This window comes from Ptychodera flava, chromosome 16 (genome assembly GCF_041260155.1).
Source record: "Ptychodera flava strain L36383 chromosome 16, AS_Pfla_20210202, whole genome shotgun sequence".
Taxonomy (NCBI): domain Eukaryota; kingdom Metazoa; phylum Hemichordata; class Enteropneusta; family Ptychoderidae; genus Ptychodera; species Ptychodera flava.
Window position 1 is genome coordinate 1773025 of NC_091943.1, and position 24908 is coordinate 1797932.

At 35.5% G+C, this 24908-nt stretch overlaps 2 protein-coding genes across 2 annotated transcripts; one reads left to right on the top strand and one right to left on the bottom strand.

The window, feature by feature from the left end:
- Positions 1 to 30: 30 nt before the first annotated feature.
- LOC139152482 (UPF0184 protein-like) lies at positions 31 to 4314 on the top strand. Its single transcript, XM_070725637.1, has 2 exons — positions 31 to 186; positions 2730 to 4314. The coding sequence occupies exons 1-2, from the start codon at positions 81 to 83 to the stop codon at positions 2882 to 2884; spliced, it is 261 nt and encodes an 86-aa protein (XP_070581738.1). The 5' UTR covers positions 31 to 80; the 3' UTR covers positions 2885 to 4314.
- Positions 4210 to 23680, bottom strand: LOC139152483 (suppressor APC domain-containing protein 2-like). The gene is given in 7 exon segments (XM_070725638.1): positions 4210 to 7274; positions 7673 to 7780; positions 8494 to 8595; positions 9720 to 9866; positions 15434 to 15573; positions 22925 to 23156; positions 23159 to 23680. Coding segments are annotated over 7 exon segments (1251 nt in total). The 5' UTR covers positions 23552 to 23680; the 3' UTR covers positions 4210 to 7145.
- Between the last annotated feature and the right edge of the window lie 1228 nt (positions 23681 to 24908).

Genomic DNA, 24908 nt, shown 5'->3' on the forward strand with positions numbered 1-24908 from the left:
TTCAGCCAAACTGCGAGCGTGTGAGGGCGGTAGATCGTGAACAAGGATATACCAGTATACAGCATTGCAGCAGCTGCAGGATGGGTGATCCAAGAGGAGGAGAGGGCGGTGGTAGAGGCGACAGGGACAGCCATTCGAAAAACATGAATGCGGAAGATTTTACGCTTGCCCACGATGAAGCTGAAGGTAAGGAATATGATGGATTCGCCTTGAATTGGAGACTATTTTTGTATTACACATGTTCGTGTTACTGTCAGCATGGATGTACAAATCTAGGTTGCTGCAGGTCTTTAGCCAACAATCAAAATCAACGGGGAAAGTTGTGCAACGGAACTGACGCAAGGTTGTTGGTAGCTGCAATAATTGTAGCTATGATTATTGCAGCTAGATTTACTGCAACTCATGCTTGGATCCTTTGGTATGTGCTTTACATAGTTTCAATCATAACGTGGGTGAAAGCGTGATAACAAAGTATCAATTTCACCTTTGCTGTAAGAGTGATTTCTGAAAGTCATCTAAAATTTCAAACAATTTTTTATTTTTGTGTGATAATGATGAAACTGTAATGTCACTCGGAATCTTCCCAATTAAGGGACTGTAAATGGCCCATGAACTTTTGTATTCTAGATAGAAACAGCCATACATGTATCTCTGTTTGCCCATATCAGGACCATGTACTATTTCTCTCATTTCAGTAGAACTCTGTAGAAGAGGAGATATTATCACCAAACTTCACAATTTCGTCAAATGACTGGCTGTTTTGCTCATCATTTTACCATGTGGCTGGCAGGGGACTTCCTACTGTCTCTTTACTAATAGCCCAGAGCTTTTACATGCAACAATATGTGCAGTAGTTTAAAGTTCATTATAGTCAGACGTTATATATTTAGATAGAGGTGGTTGAGTTTAATCAACCAGCATTACTAACACAATAAGGCCAAAAAAAATAAAACGTTTGTTTCTCATCCTAGACATATTTCAAAAATGATGTGGTGCCGCAGGGTTTTTTACTCTCAAATTTTTTTTGTTCTTCAATCAACAAGAACACGCAAAAAACATGAAAACAACATAGGAATGCACCCAGAGATAAATGCACAGCAGTGTTACTTAATATTTTTGTATAGCAACAGTTTTGCGGTTTGACTTTTAGTGCAGCAATGCACAGTTTTGACATTGTGATATAACAGTGACATATGTTTACAGTTCTGAATGGAATGTTATCATCAATTATTTTCATGGTTCTGTTTTATACAGCACTGTGTTATGCACTATTGTCGAGTATTTTTGCGTTTTTTAAATTTTATTTCCTCATGAGCAGAAAAAAAGGACGTGGCGGGTTTGAATTGAGAGATTTGAATTGACACGCGGGAGGATGAGAAACAAACTTTTTATTTTTCTTGGCCTAAGAATGTTTTATTTTTGGTCTAAGTTGCTGTAAAACTAATCAAAATCATTGTTTTCATAACACTGATTTTGAGGACATGTACTGATAGGGCCTAGTATGTGAGAGTTTAGAATACTAATTAGTTTCAAGGGTGCACAGTGTTAAAGGTCAATGTAGTACCAGCATATAAACACACACGTGATGAGTCACTGAATGTCATTACAGAAATATTAATGCATTTTTTGAACAGATTCAATGGCAGTGGATTATTGCTGTATATGACTCTATGATATTTCAGGCTATTTACTACATTGTCAGTCATGATCATAAATAGAAATGTCCTCTAAAATACATTTTGGTACCTTAGCAAATAAAATCCAATCCTATTAATAACTCATTTAGATGCTTTCTCAAAGAGCTCCCAACTAAATTTATAATCATAAATGTAATGTAGAATTTGTGTATATTTACGTACTTTTAACATGTATAAATTTTTTTTACATTTATTTTAAATTATTGTTTATTTATGTTTTTAATAACCACTTTACACATATTTACCAGTGTAGTTGTCTTCCTGGCATTCTTCTGTTCAAATTTCTTGATATTGCTTTTATAATCGTCAACTCCTCATATCCATTCTAATGGACTGGACATGGAGGTAGTAGAGAGCTCTACCACCTCCATAGAATGGACAAGCATCTGCTATTTTTGTTAGCCTCTTCATCTAATACATGTAATATAAATGTTTTTAATAACCACTTTCTAAATTGTGGACAGTCACTTTTGCCATAGCACTCCATTAGTTCCGCTTTGTAGCAGACTGCAGTATGACATCTTTGGCAAATGCTAAGTTAAGCCTGTGGCTTTGTTCAGCCTTGTTCGATTGTTGGTACAAACACACTGACTTTGTGCTTGTTCAGAGCACTTGTCTGTGACTCTATGTTGATAGTTTACACAGAGAAAGCACAAGGGACAGTTCACAATCTATCAACTTTCATGATAATATTCAAATTTTGGAGTGCCTGAATCATCTTAAAAAAAAGTTTTTTATTTGTGTGACATTACACAGTCAGCCTCATTACTACAGTCACATTCCCTTCACACACGAGGGACTGTGCTACATTGCACCTCTTCAATTTTAGTGTCAGAATACAAATTAACCAAATGTATTATTTGTCATTTATGTAAAGAATTTCCCTCAACTCGGCAACAGCTAACGAGTAGTAAAAATTTTCAGTTGTGTAAAACTTGTCTTGTGCACACGTACACACCAATATTGATTGTGACATTGCAAGGCATATGCTTCAAATGGTGATTTCTCACTTTTATTCCCATTTTTCCCCAGAATTGAAAGCTTTAGATGAAACTCTAGACCAGCTGGACTCTTGCGTAAGCATTCTAGAAGAGAGAAGTGACAACCTCAATGCCAAGATTCGTGAGTTCCTTGAAGAAAGTCGACAGGAACGAGCCAGTGAACAAGCAAGAGCAGAGCAAAACTAGAAATCATGATTGAACAAGTTACTCTGAACTCTATCAAAAATGGAAGATGAATGTATACTTTTACAAATACAAATCATAATTGAACAAATTATTCTGAATTCTGTTGAAAATGGAAGATAAATGTATATTATTATAAATCCAATCAGACAATATTATGTCTATTTTACAATGTCAAGGAAGAACCTTCAAGATGGGATTTCAATAACCATGCAGACAACTGGAAATATAGTGTTACATTTTTGGAGGGGTAAATTGACACTGCTATTGACCATAATTCCATGCGAAGATTTACAGTGTCATATGCCTCATGCATATCAACCATGAATTCCAGGTCATTGTGATTACTCATCAAGCTGGTCTCTTCACTGTGCAATATAAATGTCTGAATTATATCAGAACGCCAAACATTTTTGAGGTGAAAAACCTTTTTCGAAATTGCAACGTTTACCTCACTTTTCATGGTGTCATGGTATGCCTATCAGCTTATTATCGATATCATGTGATAAAAGAGTTTGTAACAGATGAAAATGTTTTCTTGGCACACATTTTCAAGAAATGATAGGCTAAAAGTATGAAATTTTCTGACAAAAATTGGATATCTGATGTAAATTCCAATTTCTGTTGATAATTTAGAATGAATTCAGTTTACAATTCAGTGTGTCATATAAATGTAGTATACTGTACATATATATATAGTTGGATCTGTAATTTAATGGGTCATCTTTTTCCCAAGTTTGAAATCAGTGTAAGTTTGTGTTATGACATTGTCAACCACGGCAAACACATACATGTACATCCTTGTCTGGGATCTTATGGAGACTTCAGATATGTAGAAAATACCTGGCAGCCGGCAAAAACAACCAGCTGTCAGCTAAAATTTGCTGGCTGTGAGAATTCAGTTTTAGTTAAAAAATCAGGACATTTTGCACAAACTTTATGTGCATATTCACTACATGTAACTGCCTGTACTTTATTTTTGCCACCTGTAACCAAAATTTTCTACATCCCTAGACTTGTATGGACAATTCTTATGCCTTCAGTTGTAAAGTTTGGATGAAGACATGAAACATAAATATTTGAAGCGACAATTCTGTAGTGATCTACAAGGCTTACTCTGTTCTATCAACAAACCCCCTTCTTCAGTGATCACATGAATAACTGAAACATCACTATGCAAGGAACATTACATTTGTCAAGACACTTATAACCGTGTGAAATTTAGAGAAACCATTACCATTTTCATGTTTTATGTCATGACATTGTGAACAGCCCACAGGAAATGTAATTTATGCTACTCAAAATATTCAGGTACAGGAGCACTGACATTTATTGAACATTGACTTTTATTTCAGGATAAATAAGTAGCATATAAATAAGTCTGTGTTCCAAGAGAAATATAAGATACAAAGTAATAAAATACATCAAAAGCGTCTGTGGTCTGGTATTGCTTATGTTGTCTCAAAAATTTTAGATATACCACATTGTGTGAAGATTGACGATACAGTCATTGTTGATTGATTTGTGGACTATGAGGGCTACACTATTGGGCTCTTTGTGCAAAATGCAAGGTGGAGTAGTACTCATTTATGCAAATTTTATTTATAAGCATTGCTCCAGAAATAAAATTGTATTGTGATGATATGATTCGGTTTTAAGGTGGAATATTCATGCACCTCGCATCTTGCACGGTGTGTTGTGGGAAGTGATAAAACTCTGGTGCATCTATGGGACATGCATCACATAATATGGCAAGTCTAGTAGACAGCAAACTAGGGACATGTCAGTCAGGTGTGTGCCCATGTTCCATAAACTCCCTGTCCACACATTGAAGAAATTTAGCATGCCCCTCAAGTACATCAAAGTACACATCAGACCACCTCTTTACACATTCAACAATTTACATTCATCATGAAAGGCTCTAGACCCATGAAAATCCAGAGCAACACCGACTGTATGATTGATGACACTCGCTTGTGATCTACTTTTGAATCCCATAACATCATGATTGCCATGTGCGGGCTAGAGTTGCTTGTGTTGAATGTTCCCATCACAGTAGAATGGAAAGAATTGATGACACCAGTGTTTAGTGTTGTAGAGGACAGACAGAGGCACGGAGGAATGAAGATGTCAATGAGATAAACAATTTATGAGATTAACATTAAATGTGAAAGGAACAACACTACAGGCATTCACATAAATTATACTACATCAACGTGACTCTGACAACACCATTATTAAAAGATCCTGACGATGATTTCATCGATACAGTGCAATACAATGGTGTTGGTTTTCATGAATCCTAAGAGCATTGTCACATGTTACTAACGGCTTTCCATTCCTGCATAAGCACACTACTTAATATTATATTCAATGGAGCTTATCAAAGCTTTGTTCTTAACTGTCATGATTTGCTCACCAACACAGTGGCATAAAGTTACTTACAAATGTTACCACCAACAGAAATACAAGAAACAAACTGTTTACATGTAATACAAACCAATGCTCTGGTATTGCAAGCAAAATTTACACCACATTTGCAAACCCTTTACAGCGATGGACAACTTGAACAATGTGACACATGGAAGTGTTGTTTTCCCTTGCCATTAAATATGCCACTCAAACTTGGCCAAAGTTTCCTAAATGATGAAAAGTGACATTTTCCTAGATTTCCTTGGGTGACATTGAGAAAGCACCAATGAGCAACAAACTGCCAAAGGGCGTACTGGTATGTATGTGTTGATAGATGACAGGACTCAGAGCTAATTGAATTAAAGGATGCTAATCAAGTATCATAATGTCCTTGAATATGTCAAGTACAATTCATAATCCAGTCACGGATATTTCATCCAAATATTACAAACATTCAAATATATACAACGGGACTAAAACATACATACAAATTCACTATTTCATACAAAAAATAAGCTATTCAAACTCCCATACTCACATACTCTCAAAGATTGAATTTTTTTCTCTCTTTAAAGCATTTTGGCAGTTTGGATTCAAATCACACATTGAGAGAATGTACTGAATATGAGTTTCAAAACTTAAACATGATGTCTCTCTCTATGATGATCTCTAATAGATCATTCTAGAAGGATGTACAACAGCATTATATTATTGGTCTTTTAAAGTTGTTGGTATACTGAGTAGCTATACTGTTCTGGGTAAACCTGTAATTTCTGGAAAGCTAATAGTAAAGGAAGGGATTTTCAGTAATACAGATATAGTTTTCAAAATACATAACTTTTGCTTCAACCAATTCATTTCTTTGCTTGAAGCATAGTGTATTTTTTCTCAAGGGAAATGCTGACGATTAAACACCCTTCTGAAAGTGACAATTGTAAATGCTTCTTAATCTAATTTTCTCTTTTGCATGATTTTGACTTAAAAAAATTAAGTTTCTGCTGCAGGGGTTATTCTAAGAGCTGTATACATCACAGGACATTTCACTCAAAGCAAGGGGCAGTGGAATGAGACAGCGCCCTCTTGAGGTAGTATGACAGACACAAAGACTTGACCCCACAATCACACAACACAAGGACAGGCTCTTGGAATTGAAGTATTTCTTCCTTGATTTTGGGTAAAAGTGCACTACATGGTTTTCCTCATCTTATCATAATGAAAAGAAATGCATTTTTTGTCAGTCTCCCTTCTGCTGTACTGTACACTAATTTGCCTTTTTGTTAGCAGCATTCTATGAACCTTTGTCCAAGGTCAGTGGACTAGTGACACTGCCATGTCTATGTTTATGTGGGTCTGGCAGCCCTTCTAAAAACAGTTAAATGACCTAAACATGTACAATGCATTTGCATGACTTAAAACTTCAGCCTCAAAACAGTACAAGTAACTGTCTTCACTGAGTGATTGTACCTGAGTACCAACTTGTGGGCTCCCTGTACTACCTGATGCATATAAATATACCGTCATGTAAGTTTATTTTAAATTTTTCAAGGTGTCTTTCATTCTGGCAGTTAAAGATACTTTGTAACAGCTGCTATAATCTGACACAAGTTCTAAGTACGGATGTTTGTTATAATATGTGAATATTCAGAGCAAAACTGCATAGATAATCCCTCAGAGTCTCTGTACTGTACTGTTACTAAAGTATATATAGGAGCTGCTGATGACACTAATTATCTCAGCCCTAAAGTCTAATTCTCCGACTTGTATGGCTTTTCCCATCAGGCTCTGTGAACTTTCACCCTTCACCTTTAACCTGTAGTTGCAATGGGTGAAAAGATCCTCCACTTTGAAAATTTCACATGAATGTAGAGTTATCTGCCAAGTCTCTCGGCTGATTCTTAGCTCTGCTTTCAAAGAGTTCACGGATCAGGGCCTGTTTTTCCCTCTCAAGTTGGGTCACTTTTTCACTCCTCTTGGAAACTTCCTGGAAAAAATAAACACAAAACTTGATAACATTCAAGCCAGTTTAAGTTGCATAAATCAGGCTTGGGCCAGTGCAAAATGTGATTCAGATCCCAATACGTTTAAAATTGTCAGAACTTGGAAACAACAGAACAAGCAGTTGTACCACTGTCCTTTGATCTTGTATTTGCCCTATTTCACCTTTTTCAAAAGAGAAAGTTCAAACTTTCTTCATGCAATGTTTGAGCAGTTTTCGTTGGTATTTTCAATCACTGGTAATTTCTATATTTCAACAAAAATGTCAAATTCATGTGCAGTCTACTCAAATTGTAACATGGTAAGAGTGTTGGTGGTGAGGAAATCACATCTTGAGCTTACTCTGTACTGTGTCATTTATTCATTTATTACTGTTGGACTTGCCTGTGTCAGTTGTCTGTTTTGCTCTTTCAATGCCTTGATCATGGCGTCTTTCTCAGGATTGGGCTCAGAGTGGCTGTCTATGGCTAGATTCATGTGTGGCAAGAAATTCTGTGAAGTAATCATAGGATTGAATGTTGTTAAACTGATAACATTGCTCATGACAAATCTTATGACATTGCAATTTCTTTTGCTATGAAGTGTGACAAAATGAGCTTGGATAATGACAAGTCATATGGCAGGCTTTACGTTAGAAAAATGACTTTTCTTGCACATGGTATGAGCAACTTTCCTCTTGAAAATATAGCTATGAGCTTTTACTGAGTACTAACAGTTATTTGACTTGACAGTGTATCATCGAAAATATTCATAAAAAGTAAAACAATTAGGTATGTTGTTGTCGCCACATCAGTTTTGACAAGTTGACTTGACTGCACATTTGATTGGCATGCTGAGCATCCAATGGGTTGGTGGTCATAAACCCTCTGAACATCATGTACTGCAGATCTTGCGCACAAAATGAAAGAAACAGACATGATTCTAAATATCAGGCTTGACCCTTCTAAATCCATGGTTTGGACCTACAGCCGTTGTTATCAATGGTTATTGTGGACCTATTCACAGGTAATTGAAGGGGAACAGGTTAAAGGAGTTCAGTCACATGACTTTTGGTGACCAATCATTGGCGATTCTGTGAAAAAGTGCATCACCTAAACTCAAGTGTTACATGCATTTGAAAAGAAAGCATGACTAACATGCCTGTTTTACCATATATGGAAATATGCAAATTTCTGTTGAATGTGTAATTTTTGATGTGTTTATACCTTAGCTGAACTCTCCATGAGTGCACTCAGTTGTCTGTTGGATTCAAAAATTCTGGCTTTCTGGAATTTCAGCCTATCAGCATAGGATTCCACCGGCAGATCCTGGAAGATATGTAGAAGTACATGTAATTATGTGAAAGACTGCAACTTTAAACTGACCTCATCATGAACAACATGACATGATCTTCCACAAAACTAATACACAACTACACTGCACAAGGTGATATTTGAAAGTTACGGTGTTGGTTGACTTTCATGGAAAAACTTAATTTTCAAGAATTATTTCTGTCTGAGTTGATATGAATTTAGTCATGGTATTCGTTCCTCAAAAAAAGTACCTTTTTGAGCAAAGTAATGATCACAGAATTACAAATTACAAATTTGTCTCTAAGATTCTAGAAATCAGTCACTCTTTCAATTTCGTCTTGTGTACTATTCAAAATAATGAGTGAAAAATGTTAGATGCTGTAAAATCGATAGAAAGAATCAATGGCACTGGGTTTGAATGTACAAACAGAAGCACAACTTTTTACTTGCATTCTGCAGACATAACAGTTCTGAAGAAATACCGCATTGATCACAAATGTTTAAATGCTGTATCATGTAACAAAGATACAAAATGAAATTAATGGAAAATGATGCTGATGTATTGCACTCTGTCCAATTAAAATGATATTCACATGAGGTGACCTATAATTGAAATGGCACTGTCTTTTGTAAAATTCTGTAAAACTTGATGTTTTGTGGTCAGCAGCTAATATTTGACCCTACAGTTATTCATGGTAACAACAAATTGTTTCTGATTTTAAGCTGACATGATCCAAAGGCTATCCTCCTGACTGACAATATTCCAGGGAGCACACAAGAAGCAAGGTACGTGCCATTACATTGCTCATGCTATATGCTTTCTTATAGCATCAGAAATCCCCAGTTTGGTAACAGGAGTGCCAATGCTGAACGTTCTGTCTTTGGGACTTCATATGAACTAGGTCACTGAATTGCAAAATTTCTCAGAAAATGCCACAGTGACATTATCAGTTTCTCATGATCTGTGCATACCAGTAATTGCAAAATCCAATGATGATCATTTGTGTTGAAATTTAATGTTTCAAAGATGTTACAAAATGATTTTCCACTTCAAGTTACCTTAATTTTATAACAACATGCTGCAGTACTTTGTGACTTTGTGAATTTTTGTTATACCTATACTAAATAACTTGACTTACATTTTCAGTATGGTCCCTGTTAAAATATTTTTGTCTGTCTTGAATGGCGACAATCTGCGTCTGGTACCACTCCCTGGCTCTCTCTACAACCTCCATGCCTTGTAAGAGGATGTCTTTCTCTTGTTCCAGCTCTTTCATCTTTTTCAACTGAAAATGAGGAATTCATCACCATGGTGAGTTGTTTTATGCATGAAAATTTGACTCATGGTGGCATCTGGGAAGTATGTGTATGGGTCCATCAATGTAATATTATAAAAACCTGAATTTTTCACTCTACAATTAGAGTGACCGTGTAAGATAATATTGAAGGTATTAAACATGTTGATGGTAGTATTTTCTATCTGACTGAGACTGGTATACAGTGACTTTTGATATTTTCTCAAAATAAAATTTAATCAAACTAATGATGCTTCTTTGGTGCTGGCATATTGTGTTTGAATAACAAGGAAATTTTACATTGTTTAACACTTGCACCCCCCTTTCCCTATTTAGTGGTCCAATTTTACCACAGAAAACAACTGGACTGGTTCAAACCATGGCGGTGAAAGGGTTAAACAACTCAGTTTTCACTTGACACGAGTGAATTTACAGGTAGGCACCCAAGTGATGTCCCCCTCTACAGTCAAGGACCGGAGATTTGGTAAAGTAATACCCACAGGTCACATGACCACCTTAGCTTTATTTCACAACTATATATATCACATGACGTATGCATGAATGGATACAATACCAGCACTGCTATAATAACTGTTAGGACCGCAAAATCAGAATGGTTGAAAAATGATTGTATTCAAAATTTGGATAGCTGGAATTTGTTAGATATTTCTATGTTTACATTTGTACATTGATATACATAAATTATAATTCATTAATTTGCTTGGTGCATGATATTACATGTCCCAGTGCTAAGTACATCTATGTACATATTATCACTTGCATGTCATTTATATCAGAAGAACGAATTATGTCCTATGAAATGTAAGGATCATAAATCATTGTTCAGCAGATTATGTTTTTTTCTTTTCTCTATGAGATTGCCTTGGGATGTTTATCTTAGCATGTGGCGACAGATCCTGGGCTTTGCATGCAGAGATAACAAACACACTGTGACACCGATTCATAAACCTGTCATGGTCAAATTTCAGACTTTCACCCTGAAACATTCGGATTGTTGAGTTCTCACTGAGAGACACTTCAAATCCTTTTTGTCTCTTGACCCATATAACAGTGCTGCATCATACTGCTATAAGTTTACTGTGTTATCACTGATTTGCTGTAGTTATTGGCTTATTGACACAAAAGACTAAGTGATCTGATAGAAAGCCCATCTGTTGTCACTCATTAAAAATTCTTTTTGACAAATTCAAATTTATGCCGTTACTTTCCATGGAGCTTAACTTGCACAATCAGATTTTAATACCTGTGGTTATTTAACGTTTGATATCACTTGATTGGCAGGAATTTATGACGTGTTGAACAGCTGATGTACTTTTGTCATGATGCTGACTGAAGTATGGGATAGTACAAAACTTTTCATTCTAGCCTATACCTTCATCACTAGTCATACACAATATGCCAGCACAGTTTACAAAATCATGAAAATGAGAAAGTAAACACAGCCAATGGTTACAGTGAAAACCATTGATACATGACATACTACAGATACCATCTGTTGATGATTAGCTGAGGATGCATGCACAGCTACAGCTTTTGTAAGTTTACAAAAATAAACAATTGTATGGACTGGTCAAGACTCTCTCACGGCCCCTCGTCCATTCATTGTGCAGCGTTATACCCTCTGCTATACTCTGGTGTGTCCTTTGGTCTAGCAAAGTACCCGTTGGCATTGCCTTGCCAGTGATACAAGTTCACTGTGCACAGACAGTGACACAAGGCTTAATTAAAGGAACAGTGCTCTATCTCTGACTCTCACTTCAGTGCATGTGGACAAAGATTATTCACATGATTTTACTCCATTGTTCTCCTATGGAAAATTTGCCTCCATCTAATCAATGTTTTAAGAGATAAAGCTGAGAAAACCTTTCCTCCTTAACTTTTTTAGGGAAAAAGGAAGGGAGAGTTGTCACATTGCGCATAATAGTCTATAGGGGATTGTGAGAGAGTCTATGGGTCCAACCATTAAACTAACACTACCTTTGGATGTGAACTATGATGGCACAGATAAACTTCATAACAACTACAGTGCGCTGTGCGTTATCATATGTACCGAGAAGACACCTACTATGATACATCTAATTAATTCATAATATACAGGCATGCAGGTTATACAGTACAAATGTTTGCGTCTATTCAAGTCACTGCATAACATCAACATGCCACATTACGAAGTGACCGTTTTTCCCTTTTCTTCATCATTAATTACTCACATCTTTATCAAATATTTATTGGAGATTTGGAGAAATCATCAATATGCACCAAAATATTCAACAGGTGAGATATTATGTCATTACAAAATATTTCCAGACTAATCATCACAAATTGACTAAAAGCAAAATATATGAACACATGCTAACACTAACAGTATACATCACAATGGAAGACTAATGGCCATTCTGAAATATCACATTTGTCCATATTACTACTACACACTTCATTAACAAATTTGATGGAAATATAAATATAGCATAACATGGCTGCATGTGAATTTTTTACGATATTTTGCATGCCCAAATTATTTCAAAGCAAGAAATGAGTAATTTTAGCATCACTAATGGATTGGTCACATGACAAATCAGACTACCATACATTAATAATTCAGCATATTGCATTTTGGATCCATTCATGACTGCAATTGCTTTGCAGATGTTGTGAGATTTCAGAATAGAGTTTCCGCACCATACACTATAATCACGAGGAACTAAATTACAATCAGCATTGTCCCGAGATGCAAAACATTTTGTGTTCTGTATTCACGTGCATTCATTTCCTTTTCCTTGCAATCACGATACGGTACATGTACTGTACAGTTACAGCAAGCGTTTCAATGGTGTGGAAGGTCACATTCCCATTTTTAGCTGAGGTTCTTTGATCCATAATGAGGATTGTTGTGTGTATGTATAGTAGACTGGTGACCTTCTATTGACTCAATGTTCATGGTTATGTGATTTTGCAAGGAGAGCCGTGCAGTTGGTGTAGAAGGATGTGTGATTTTCTTTGTTCAAAGGGATGCGCCTAGAAAGTGAAAGACTTAAAACTTTTGCTCAAACTTTCGTCAAGGAATTTTTCAACCATTCATTTTTCAAAATCAAGAATAAAAATCAGGTGTCACAGTGGAACTTAAGTACCAGATAAACAAATTATCTAAGATTTACCGATATTTGAAATTCAAAATGGCCGCAATCCCTGTGTTAACTCTATCGAGAAAAAAATAATATTTTCAATTTTCAAAACACTAAGCTGGTGAAAGTTTTTCTTTCTCCAAGCGCTTCAAAATGAGCCCCCATAAATGGTAGATCAGAAAAGAATTGTAAAAGTTTGAGATCCTCATATCTTTCCCCAAGGCGCATTCTACCTTATATAAAACAGCTGTACTGCTGAGCACTTTTCATCATTTGAGAACCTTGCTGCTCTGTCTTTCCAGTGGCTGTTATACTCGTGTTGAGATGGTGTAAATTTAATGTAAAAACAATACAACAAGTATCAATGTCGTCAAACCATGTACATTTCAATATAATAATTTTTTACACAATTACAATACATATCATATGAATCATCGTTTCTCCTTTGTTCCAACATGCTTTGTCTGGGAACAAAGGTTTACACAGAGCTATTGTCCCTTTTTAATTGTCTGTCTGAGAGATCGTTTTCATGGAAATGGAAATGTTGCATGTGAAACAGAACTCAAGTGGTAACAGATCTATTTAATTATACTAGAACCAGGCGGAATTCAGAACTATATTTAAGGATTTTTTAGAGGCACATACTTCTTCAAGTAAATCTCCATCTTGTTTTGGCTTAGAGGATGTGAAATAGACAGCAAGTGGAAAAAATAGTGTTAGTATATTGTTAAAGTCAGAAACACTATCATGAATGTTAAATGTAGATGCAGTAACAGGAATGTTAATTGCTACAAAGCTATGGATAAAGAGACGTTGTAATTTTATCTCAAGCATCAGCATTGACAACTCAGCGATTCATAAAACCTTTAATGTGTTTCATATGAGTCTGTAAGGTTTGGCTAAACATAATACACTACAGTTGAGCATTTTGGCAAATTCTTGTCTAGAACTCTGCAGTTGTGTTACTACTCAAAACGTGTCATACCAAAACTGCAGAGAGGATCTAAAGAAGGTTAATTCAAGCTGTACCATGTTCTGCAGACTGCACATATGTCACTGTAAAGACTCGCCTTTTTGTAATAATTGTAGCTCCTGGGCCACGCACAGTCAGCCTGTGGGCTGAGTATGTAAGTGAAAGTGCTGCAATTATTGCAGAGTCATGCTAATCAAAAGCTGAAATTTTCACCAAATAAATTAGACTGTTATTATGCAACATAGGCAGAGTTGTATGAAAAGTTATTGAAAATGACTGTCTTCAACCAAATCTACAGACTGTGAATTTGACTCATTTGCATGTGTAATATTAATAGCTATGTCTCCATCAGACAACCTCAGAATATTCTTGATTTTTGATGAAACAGGAAAAAAAGTGGGGCTGAAATGAAAGAACTTTATAAAAGAATTCAACACATTTATATACTGTCAATCTACCACAGCAAAGCATTGGAAAACAAGTTCCAAATGCCAAGCTTTTCACATTAGATTGCCTAGCTGCCTCCATTTTTTTCAGCGCAATAAGGTTTCATGGGTGATTTCACTGTCACTCTGAGCATGGCAGATCAGCCTAGCATATTGAGGATGTATTGTTGTTCCTGCAGTGTAGGTGAAAGAATTTGATTTGTCTATAGACCTTTAAATTTGTAGTGAGGTTAGGTACACTTGAAAGCAGATGCTACACAGACTCATTGCCCTTATCTGGTTCACAGCATTGCTATCTTGGAGTACACTGCAGTATCGCATTCACACTGCCTTTTAATGATGGCAGGGCCATATCTTTTTTGTAAACAAGAAGTATGGAATTCGTCAAATTTTCACACGAGGCCTCACTGAGGACTCCAAACATTCCCACATCTCCACAAAGTTCTATCTCTACAGCTGATATTCAATTGGTGATTTTGAAGACGTTACCTCTTCCCTTTGATGGTGAAGTAAATCTGTTGGTGCAATCTATTTATATCAGACAGAAAAAAGTACCAAGGCCATACAGCCATCTTTTAATTTGATGTTTACGCATCAAACAGTACATTGTGAGCAACAAATGATGACATTATACACACCGTAAAATTGTGCATAAAATGCTTTACAATTTCCTCTGAATTCAAATTTTAATTACGAGCTCATTTCTGAGAGAAACACAATGGCAATCCAGTTTGGAATTCAGCTTGAAATCTTGCCAAGAAACATTGAACCCAAAATTTAATGAGTCTATTACACTAACTATGCATAACTTTACGAATAATTTCAATGTTTATTAACGACAAATATGGGCTGGTCAGGCAATTTTGCAAACACATTTTGAACAATTAACCAGAAAAGAAAGTAAACAGATAAACTAACTTAGATGACAAAAAATTATTTTTTTTATTGCAGATGTATGATGGGAATTCAAGAGTTCAATGTACAGGCTTGACTCACCATATTGTAGTCGATGCCATTGGCCACGGTGTGTCTCCTGGCTTCTCTCCTATGTTTTGGTTGCTTTTTGATCAGATTAGATGTAGATGTCGGAGCCTCATAAGATCTGCCGATTTTACTGGATGCATTGTCCCTACGAGCTGCAGCAAAGGAAGAAACAAGATGGCTGAACATGGATATATGTTACTTGGACCAAATATTTGCCATCAAACCAAACCTTTGAACAATGACTTTTGTAACAAGTGGCCTGATTCGTCAAAGTTTACATGCTTCATATTATGAATGTAAAAAATATTCAAAACTAATCAAATTTTCAGAAAATTTCTCAGGTTTTGTGATTGCTGTAAATTTGCATAGGAAGCTAGTAATCTTGCTTAAAGCTCCATAAGCTGTATCTTTTGACTATTCTTTCAGAACTTTTGTTTTGTGGTTTCCCTACACTTTCTGCATTGAATCCCTAAACTCTAATATAATGCCAAATATTTAGCATCATCAACACTACCTATATGAGTATAATTTCCATTGTTATTGTTGAAAATTTTATTCAAGTCCGGACTAGAATTCATTTTTAAACAATAAACAATGATCACTACATAACATACAAGCTGTGTTGACAAAAAGAGTGCTCGAAATTTCAGCATGACAAACGGATTAGGGTCAGACATGGTAGTTGATGTACAGGAACAGAATACTGAAAAACTTGCCACAAGTTACAGCTTATGTCCCTTTAAAGCATTACATAAAGGTTTCTTAAATTTATTTGTGAGATTAACCAAATTTGGCCAAATCTACCATTGAAGTGAAGTCTTCAGTTGCAATTTTGGAGCTATATGCCTTCAAACGCCTAAATGTTGACTACATAGCCTACAAAGCAAGGAAAAGATTCATGACTACACACAGAGAAACTTGATTGGAAAAGCGCCATTGTCTTCAAACATTAATAATAACTCAAAATTTTTCTGAGAAAGCATCTATTTTAAGCGAGTGCAAATGCGATAACCTGTCAGAATTGTTGATAATGCAAATAGGGTCAAAGGTTAAATTGATAATTTGGTACAGTAATTGTATAGGTGACATAATCCTGAAAACGACTGTAGAGACATAAATATATAATCTTAAAGTGTAAATATGACATTAACCTTAAAAGTCATTTTAAATTCCACCAGTAAAAAGACATTTGTAATTTGGAAACTTAAACACTGAAAACACTGTCCTTGGATTTGGCTATTATGCACACTGTAATATATATATCTGTACACAACACACAACTGCTAAAGTCAACAGATAAAGCAAGGTGTATTGAAATGAAACTAAATATTTCTGTATCAAAAAGATGAAATTTCAATTCCCCTTTTTTATTACTTTTTCACAAATGTTTCTTTTCAGCCTGTTACCATAAACCGTGCAAACTCTGTTACCTGATGATGGTACAATAAGCAGAAAACACGTGTGCTTCCCCGTAGCTATGATATTGCATAACACATTACACAAAGTCAGTTTTTTCATTCAATTGCGCAGAGCTCTGGAACATGATTCTGAACATCAGAAAGGTATTATCTCTGCCAAAGAGTACAAACAGACAAATAAAGGATTCCATGAAGCCAGCAGGAAAAGGCCATGTCGTCTGTGTGAAAATAAAGTGGTGGTCACAGTTAGCCAGGTGTATTGAGAAAACATGAATAAATCTCTGATTTCGCCAACCATTTACCCCAGCTTTGAATTTACTTTGTGACATCCTGTGCCTAGGTAATCAAAACTAACATACACAGAGGAATTCAAAATGTGATGAACCTGAAGCCAGCTATGGGATACATTTTAATGACTGGGAAAATACTTGACTCTATTCACACAGATTCACGCATCAGCTGTCTTCCTGAGGTTCTGTGTCTGTGTAACTTTTTTCATTGTGTTTGGTTAACTTAGCGTTTTTGGCACAATGCTGTGTTACTGACCCTTCAAGCTTTGAATTAATAGGTGAAGACAGATCAGTCAGTGGACTCACTGTACTGTCTCGATTGACATCTGAAGCTGATAGTTACACAATGTGAAAAAGTTTGAAATTTTCTTTTCGAAATGACTCTCTCCTTCACACTTTACATGTAAAAGTGCCAATATCATGAATCTGTGGGAGTGTTTTACAAGTCTCTTAAATTTCCCTTCAGTGTTAAATTAAAGATAATCAATGACAGAAGAAATACAGAGTTGTATTTTGAAAAATATCGAGGTAATGTGATAAGCCAGTCTCACTCTTATGAGTGTAAAATACCACACACATCTCAACACCTAATAACTGTTAGATTTAGCATTTGAAGGATGCAAACACTGTCACCAAAGCTCCTTTGAACGTTGTAGGTTTTTGTCACGGAAGGAATACATTTAATTAATTAATGACAGCATCATATTAGATGTAATACCCAGTATATTTCCCTTTTCATTATGTACCATATGTTTGTAGCATTTTTTGCTGTCTTTTTTCTAAGCCTCAAATCTTTACAACAACGTAATAGAAGTACATCTTGATATAACATGGGAAATACACTGGTCTGCTTTTTCTACCACATCACAAAATCTATATCGTCTTGTTCAACATCATATCCAGAACATTCACAGTTATTGATGCCGGTGGTGAAAATTATGTGAGCTGGTCTAAAATCTTCAAGCCTCTACTACAATTTCACCTTCAATTTCATAAATTTCCAAGTTGAACAAACAAACATTGAACTTTCAGAGCCATCAGGGATCTGAAGGGTTCAATACGACTACCTGTATTTTACAGCTTTTGCAGAATCAAGGTTTATTGATTTTTTGATTAAACATTAAAAAAGTCAATACATGTGCCAATGTCATTTTATTTTGTGCGTGTTTTCTGTTTACTAGACAGCCAATGATCAGTTCATGGTGTCCCCTTGAAGCTGTTTAAATACAACAGTGTTTATATCAATATTGACTTGCATTGAATATTTCCTTTATGATGGCTAGTTCTTGTAAATTCAGTTTGGGCAGCCATAGGTCTTCCTGTTTTTTTCATTTGGCAATAGAGAAAAAGTTCAATAAAACCAATATTATCTACCTCGCGCTATATTCTGAATTGGAGAACCATTTTAACTCCCCAGGGAACATGGTCATTATCAAGTTTCAAATGAAAAGTAACAGGCCCTTTGGATGATTGGAATGACCTTAAAATGGAAATTTATGGGCCACAGCAGTTAGAGAAGCCATAAATATCACAGGCACAACAAAAGATTAGTCCATTTGTTGGGTCATCAATAGTTCCTCTTAAAGATGAATAGCAGCATTTGTATGGGAAAATCAGATGTCATTATTGACTATAGCACAACACGCTGCTCTCGAAAGCTTGGTGAAAACAGTGTACAGTTACAGTACAGTACTGTAACAGTGTACAGTAATATGTCATGGCCAATGTATAAGCATAGAAAGTAGACTGTTTACCATGCAAGGATGAAGTCTAAAGTGTCATGGCCAATGTGCAAATGGGGAGGGAGAAAGGGGAGGGGGACTGATCCTGAGGTAGAACACAGATAATGACAAGAACTTTGGCAGAAATGTTGGTGATTTTACAGCAAGGAAATGATGTAGCAGTGTACACAGCAAAATCTTCTACAAATGTTTATGCATACAACAAATTCTATGCTACTGCAATACACTAGCCGAATGGATGATCCCAAATTCAATGTTAGTACAGAAATGCCATTTAAGAAATAAATTTTTGCGTAAACCAAAACAATTGTCTAGGAAAATTCTTTTGAATATATTTATCACCCTTAGAAAATTGTTTTACTATAATAGACTGTATCTAATTTTAATGATTTTTTATTACATTGTACTGTTTACCTTTTCACCTCATGGAGTGGGTGAGTTGACTTTATTCAAATTCAATGACTGAAAAATTCAACATTGATCGCAATTGGTAGTCAACTGTGGCCTGTAACTTACTCTATTATGACCAATACCGAGAGAATTCCATTGCCAGGTCCACTAGTGTAACATTGGGATAACTTTGGGATGATTGGGGCAAATAACTCACTTCATGGCCATTTCACCCTTTCACCACAATTGTTTGGCTCAATTCTCTTTGTTTTCTGTAGAAAAGTTGGACCTGTCTACACAGTGGAAAATGGGGAGGAAAGGTCAAACGGTGACATTACCCGAGGGACCAGGGATTTTCAGAACTTGACACATATTGTTGTACCATGTCACTGAGGTTAACATTTCTTTACAACTGAATATACGGACAAGTACAATCACTTCCCATGGGACCTACATAATTACTTCTTCTCTTCAATTGTGCCAGTCTTAATACCCAGTGATTCTTTTGTTCAAGATCTGTGTTATTACAAAGTTATACTGTCTGAGTAAAGTGTTGATATTGATAAAGGCATTTGAAAGTGGCAAAAAAACAATAAGATGTATGCTGGAGCTTTTTCTCACCATGGTGCATGTATTAATCATGTGTGATGGTTAAAACTAGACAAAAACTTTGCCAGTCTGATGAAAATGACCCCTCACACCAGATGAAAATAATGTATTGTTCTTTTAAATCAACTTTAATTGTGAAATTTTTGTTTTAAACATACTGGAAAATAAGGTAAAAATATTTCACCATTGAAAAGTTTTCTTTGGTGGTTTCTTGTTATTTCATTACTACCGGTAGTCTGGGAATTTGTCCTTGTTTTTATACTTAGTTGTTCCCATCTCATAACGTATACGTTAACAATAAGGTGGCATTTTAATATTGTAGAATTATTTGAAAAATTTGCCTGTTGATAAAAATTATAAATTTTATTTTTTTTTAAATTTTGCTTCCTGTTTTTGTTGGGCACAAATTTTTTTCTGTCTGGCTCAGGTACAAAAAATACCTTTTTTCTGAGAGCATAAATATTTCTAGTTATTTAAATCTTAAAAAGAAAACAAGTATTATTTGATTTATTTGAGGTTTATCGCTGATTATAAATTCATCCTGATCATTATACATGTACTGGTACATGGTTCAAAACATGGATAATTTGCTTTGATGTTTTACTCAGTTTACTGTTGGATGGAATCCATGCAAAACCCAGAACAATAGAAATGGTATAATGGTGGTATTGTTTGGAGTACAGCCATTCTTTGTGCCTGAAAACTAACCATCGCTACTTAAACTGATCTCGGGTAAATATTGGTGTTGTCAGAAAGAACACCCAGTATTAGATACTCTCTGTAGTTTAGATTTTATGACTTTGAAAATAATTGGAAAATCCCAAACATTTTGTGTACTTAATTGAACAGCACTACGCTGTTGGTATTGTTTACCTACAGCAACAGCTGGAAGGAAAAAAATGCATTTTGGTCAGTCGGCAAATTTTTTCAGCATTCATGTCGCTGTCAAGTAAAATGCAAGTTTTTGTTTGTATGGTTCAATTTTCTAGGAACCAAAGATTCATATGTCTAGGATTTTCCAACCATTTTGGTACTCATGGTAGCTTTGGAGACAAAAACAACATAAAAAATCTCAACTTCAACCTCATATATTGACACCTCAAAAATCAAATGGATGAATAAAATTTATTACTTTTGAAAAAATAATCAGCAATACCTGCTATTTTCTTTTTTGAGAATATTTAAAATAATGTATTTTGGATTTATCGTTACTGTCAAAACAAATGAAAATATTCAATTTAATGTTCTGTACTCTGTTGTCATTTACAGAAAAATATTGTTCCTTGTGCAATTCTTTGCCACTTTACAATTTGTATGGACTATCTTTTCAGGGATGTTTAGAAAATAAGTTGAGTTTTCCACTGAACTGTCTTCCTGAAATCTAAATTTTGAGTTCTTTACAAAAGAGCTACCAGAGAAAATGGCAGCCAAAATGGCAGAAATCGAGAACATTATCATTTGCATCCAAATATTTGCACAGTTACTCCAGATTATTTTATTGATTGTGAAAGAGAATAGTTTGAACAAAATATGAGGATATTTTTAAAACGTTCATTTTTAATAGGGTGTATATTACTTTAAAATGGTTGTCACATGATTCATAGAAGACACACATAATAATCACCCTGTAATTAGTGCATTACTATTCTTTGAAGGAATCAGACTTTGCATACTGCCTGGTATGCACAAAATACAATTAACCATTCTACTGTATATGCTGTAAGGGTCTGTGCCAAGTCAGTGGCAAATAACCAGATCAATAGATATGTTTGTAAATGGTTCATATTTGGTTAGACTTCAGTCTAATCTCCGGTCTAGAAATTAAACACTAAATATTTTGCATACTGTGGGTAAGACCTGAAATTGTTTAGTTTCTGTTGAACATTATGTGACAGTATTGACTTAACAAACTCTACTGCTTCTCCCAGTTTGTTTGCATGAGGTCAATTTAGCTCTCATGAATGGTTGGTCTCTGGGACCAAGCCACATTTAAATTATCATGAGCATTTGTTTCACTCTTTGGGCAGGGCCTTTACTTTTGCCAGTTTGAAATTCTTCACTATTTCACATCTCAGTTAAATTGTTATAGAAAAAACAATGTCGTACACAGCTCTGAAAAGTAGCATGTTTGTATTTTATACATGATGATATATTAAAAGCTAGACAAAATCGATAGTACAATTTAATTGACAGTGAATAAATGTACCAGTGTAATGTTATAGGAGAACCTGATGTAGAAACTATAAATAATTAAATTTAAATGAATTCCATCCATACAGGGTATGTATGTGACATTTATGAGTGGGGATCAAAATTCCGAACACATGGTGGATTGAGGTGAGAAATGTTGGACTTGTTTTTAACAACATGTTTAAAAACAGTGAGATACCTTGAGACAATGTAAAAACAACATTGTACATCTTTACCTACTCTGCATACCATATCACTGCAATACTTTACACAGTAAATACTTTCACTTGACATGTTTTTGAAGCAGAGAAATAGCATTTGCAATTTATTACGCATTATACCTTACTTCAAATGATACTGATAAAACGTCTGCATGTGTTGGGGGGAGGGGGTGGGGGCTGGCTAACTACCTACTATTTCACTCTTTGAATGAAAATGTACTATTAAAATGAAAATGGATTATGTGAATCAAACAAAAACACAAGAAAAGTAAATTAATAGAAAATGAAAAAACCTGAAACTGAACATTTTAGAACAAGCAAAAATATGAAAGATGATACACAACAACAACAACAACAACAATAACAAAATGGAAAAAAGTTGACTTCTTCAAAATATGACTACTTGCAGTACGGACACTGTGCACTGGTACAATCAGTGCATTGTGTTCTGTACAAGTCATATACGGGCACTCACATTTTTTTGGTTATTCCTGACAGAATTCCTCCGCATCTTTTGTTACTCAAGTTTCAGTGGGCTGGATTTTAAAAATGGTGAAGTAACATTGAAGGAATGTATGGAATTTCTCGCTGTTTTCTACCAACTTTTACTTATTAAATGTAAGATTAACGACATTAAACATACCCTCTTCCCGAATAATTGGTGGATTTTCTGCATTAGCCGGTCTCCCGTCACCGGGGTCGCGATTCCCTGCTGATTTCAGCAGCTGCTCTTTTTGCCAGTTCCTGAGTGTGTACACGATGTTGTTTTTACTAGCCGGCGCATTGAAAGTTTCAAGGTGTTTTTCGTTTCTCTGTTGAGGCTGTTCAGTTATTAAATTTTTGTCGCCATTTTTCAAATGCCGTTCAAGATGGGACATACTTTTTGCTCGCATGCGTACGGCTTCTGTTTGCTGTTGCGATGAAATTTTGGTGGCACATTATTGACACCTGTAGACGTTCGAGGTCTGAAGTCCCGTTTCAAATTTGAATCTGACCTGCTCCTCAGTAACGCTATTTTCAGTCCAGCGCAAAACCTCTCAAAGCTAAGGCTTCCATTTTTTGGCGACACCTTTCTAAGGCAATCCAAAACACCTGATGGCAATTCCGGGATTCCGTCACCTTTCCACCGGCTTTCGATATCCGACAGCAAAACGACGCCCCTGCCTTCTTCGTCAAGAATATCGAACAAAACTCGTAACGACGAAACAAAACTCTTCGGGAGGTTGTCAAGAGTTCCACCCGGGTGGAAATTGGAAGTCTTGCTTGACATGATGGAATGACTGTCACTGACTGCTTCTATACCACTGCAGTACAAGCAACTGGGTATTCAAAATGAACTTCCCTCCACAAAGTCAAATCACCGTCTGACCGCCATGTTGATCAACGGACTACTGGTAAAACGAAGGACAAATAATCATGAATCCTAGAGGGCGCTAAACAGGATCATGACCTGAGACCTGCCTGAGACCTGTCAAAGAACTTGACACGTTACATGTAAGAAGCTACATATTGAATTTCACAAAGTGTAACACAAATGCTATCAGAGGAATAAGCTTTGACCAAACATAAGAAAGCCTTACTTTTTACACAACTTAATAAGGGAGTCTCCAAGAAGCTACATATGAAATTTTGCAAGCTGCCAAGACCAGAGGTGTACAGAAAAAGTTGCTTTCATGACAATGAGAAAATTAGCCCCCAAAAACTTTGCATTCACAAATGTTATTGTTTGTACAAAAAATGTATAAGGGAAATCCTCAGTCATATATAATTAAAATTTTATTGTTATTCAATGAAATAATTTCTAGGAGATTGAGCAAAAAATGAGAAAACATTCTCAAAAATTTTCAATATACCAATTTTGCGCCAATATCAATTTTTGTTGCCTTTATAAAATGTGTCCCGGTCGAATTTTTCAGATTTTTGCCAAAATTTTGATAAAAAACTGTAGCCAATGAAATGTGATGTCTGCTTGGTCCACAATTGTCAAAAAATTACAAAAATTTCATAAAAATTGGTAAAATGTTGCACTAACATTTTGATGGGAAAAATTACAGCACTCAAAGGGTTAATAAACCTTGATGAATTATTCCCTAAAAAAGTAAATATCAAATTTTCAAACTGTAAGGTCAGCCATATCAAAGAAAATGATTTTTGACGTGAAATGAGAAAAATTAGTCCTAGAAAATTGCAAATGTATATTACCAATTTCACAAAACTGAGAGAGTTAGTTCACAGCACCTGAAAAACCAAATGTGTAATTGTCATTCAATTTATTTCATAACAGGCAATTTTTGAAAAAAAAATAGCAAAATATTGAAAAATTTATCAAAAATGTGCATATGCAAATTTTGCAGTGACTGTTCATGAAACTTAATAAAGGCTTTCCCGAGAAGCCACAAATTGTACTCGAAAGATGTCAGACCAGTGATATCAGCGAAAAGCTGTGTTGATATGCAGATTGTATCATGATTTGGAAATATTCAAGTTCGGTCATCTTGAGTGACTTGTAGACCACATGTGACTAGAGATTACAGAGTATAAGTAAGTTGACAGAGAATGCTTGATTTCAAACACTGGATGCAAGATGGACAATTTAATTAATCTATCTGGATGGCTCTGCACCACTG

What these genes read in the sequence shown, in the direction of transcription:
- LOC139152482 (XM_070725637.1), top strand. Translation starts at nt 81, where the DNA reads ATGGGTGATCCAAGAGGAGGAGAGGGCGGTGGTAGAGGCGACAGGGAC. An exon ending in TGCCCACGATGAAGCTGAAG is followed by an intron (nt 187 to 2,729) that starts GTAAGGAATATG and finishes ATTTTTCCCCAG; the next exon opens with AATTGAAAGCTTTAGATGAA.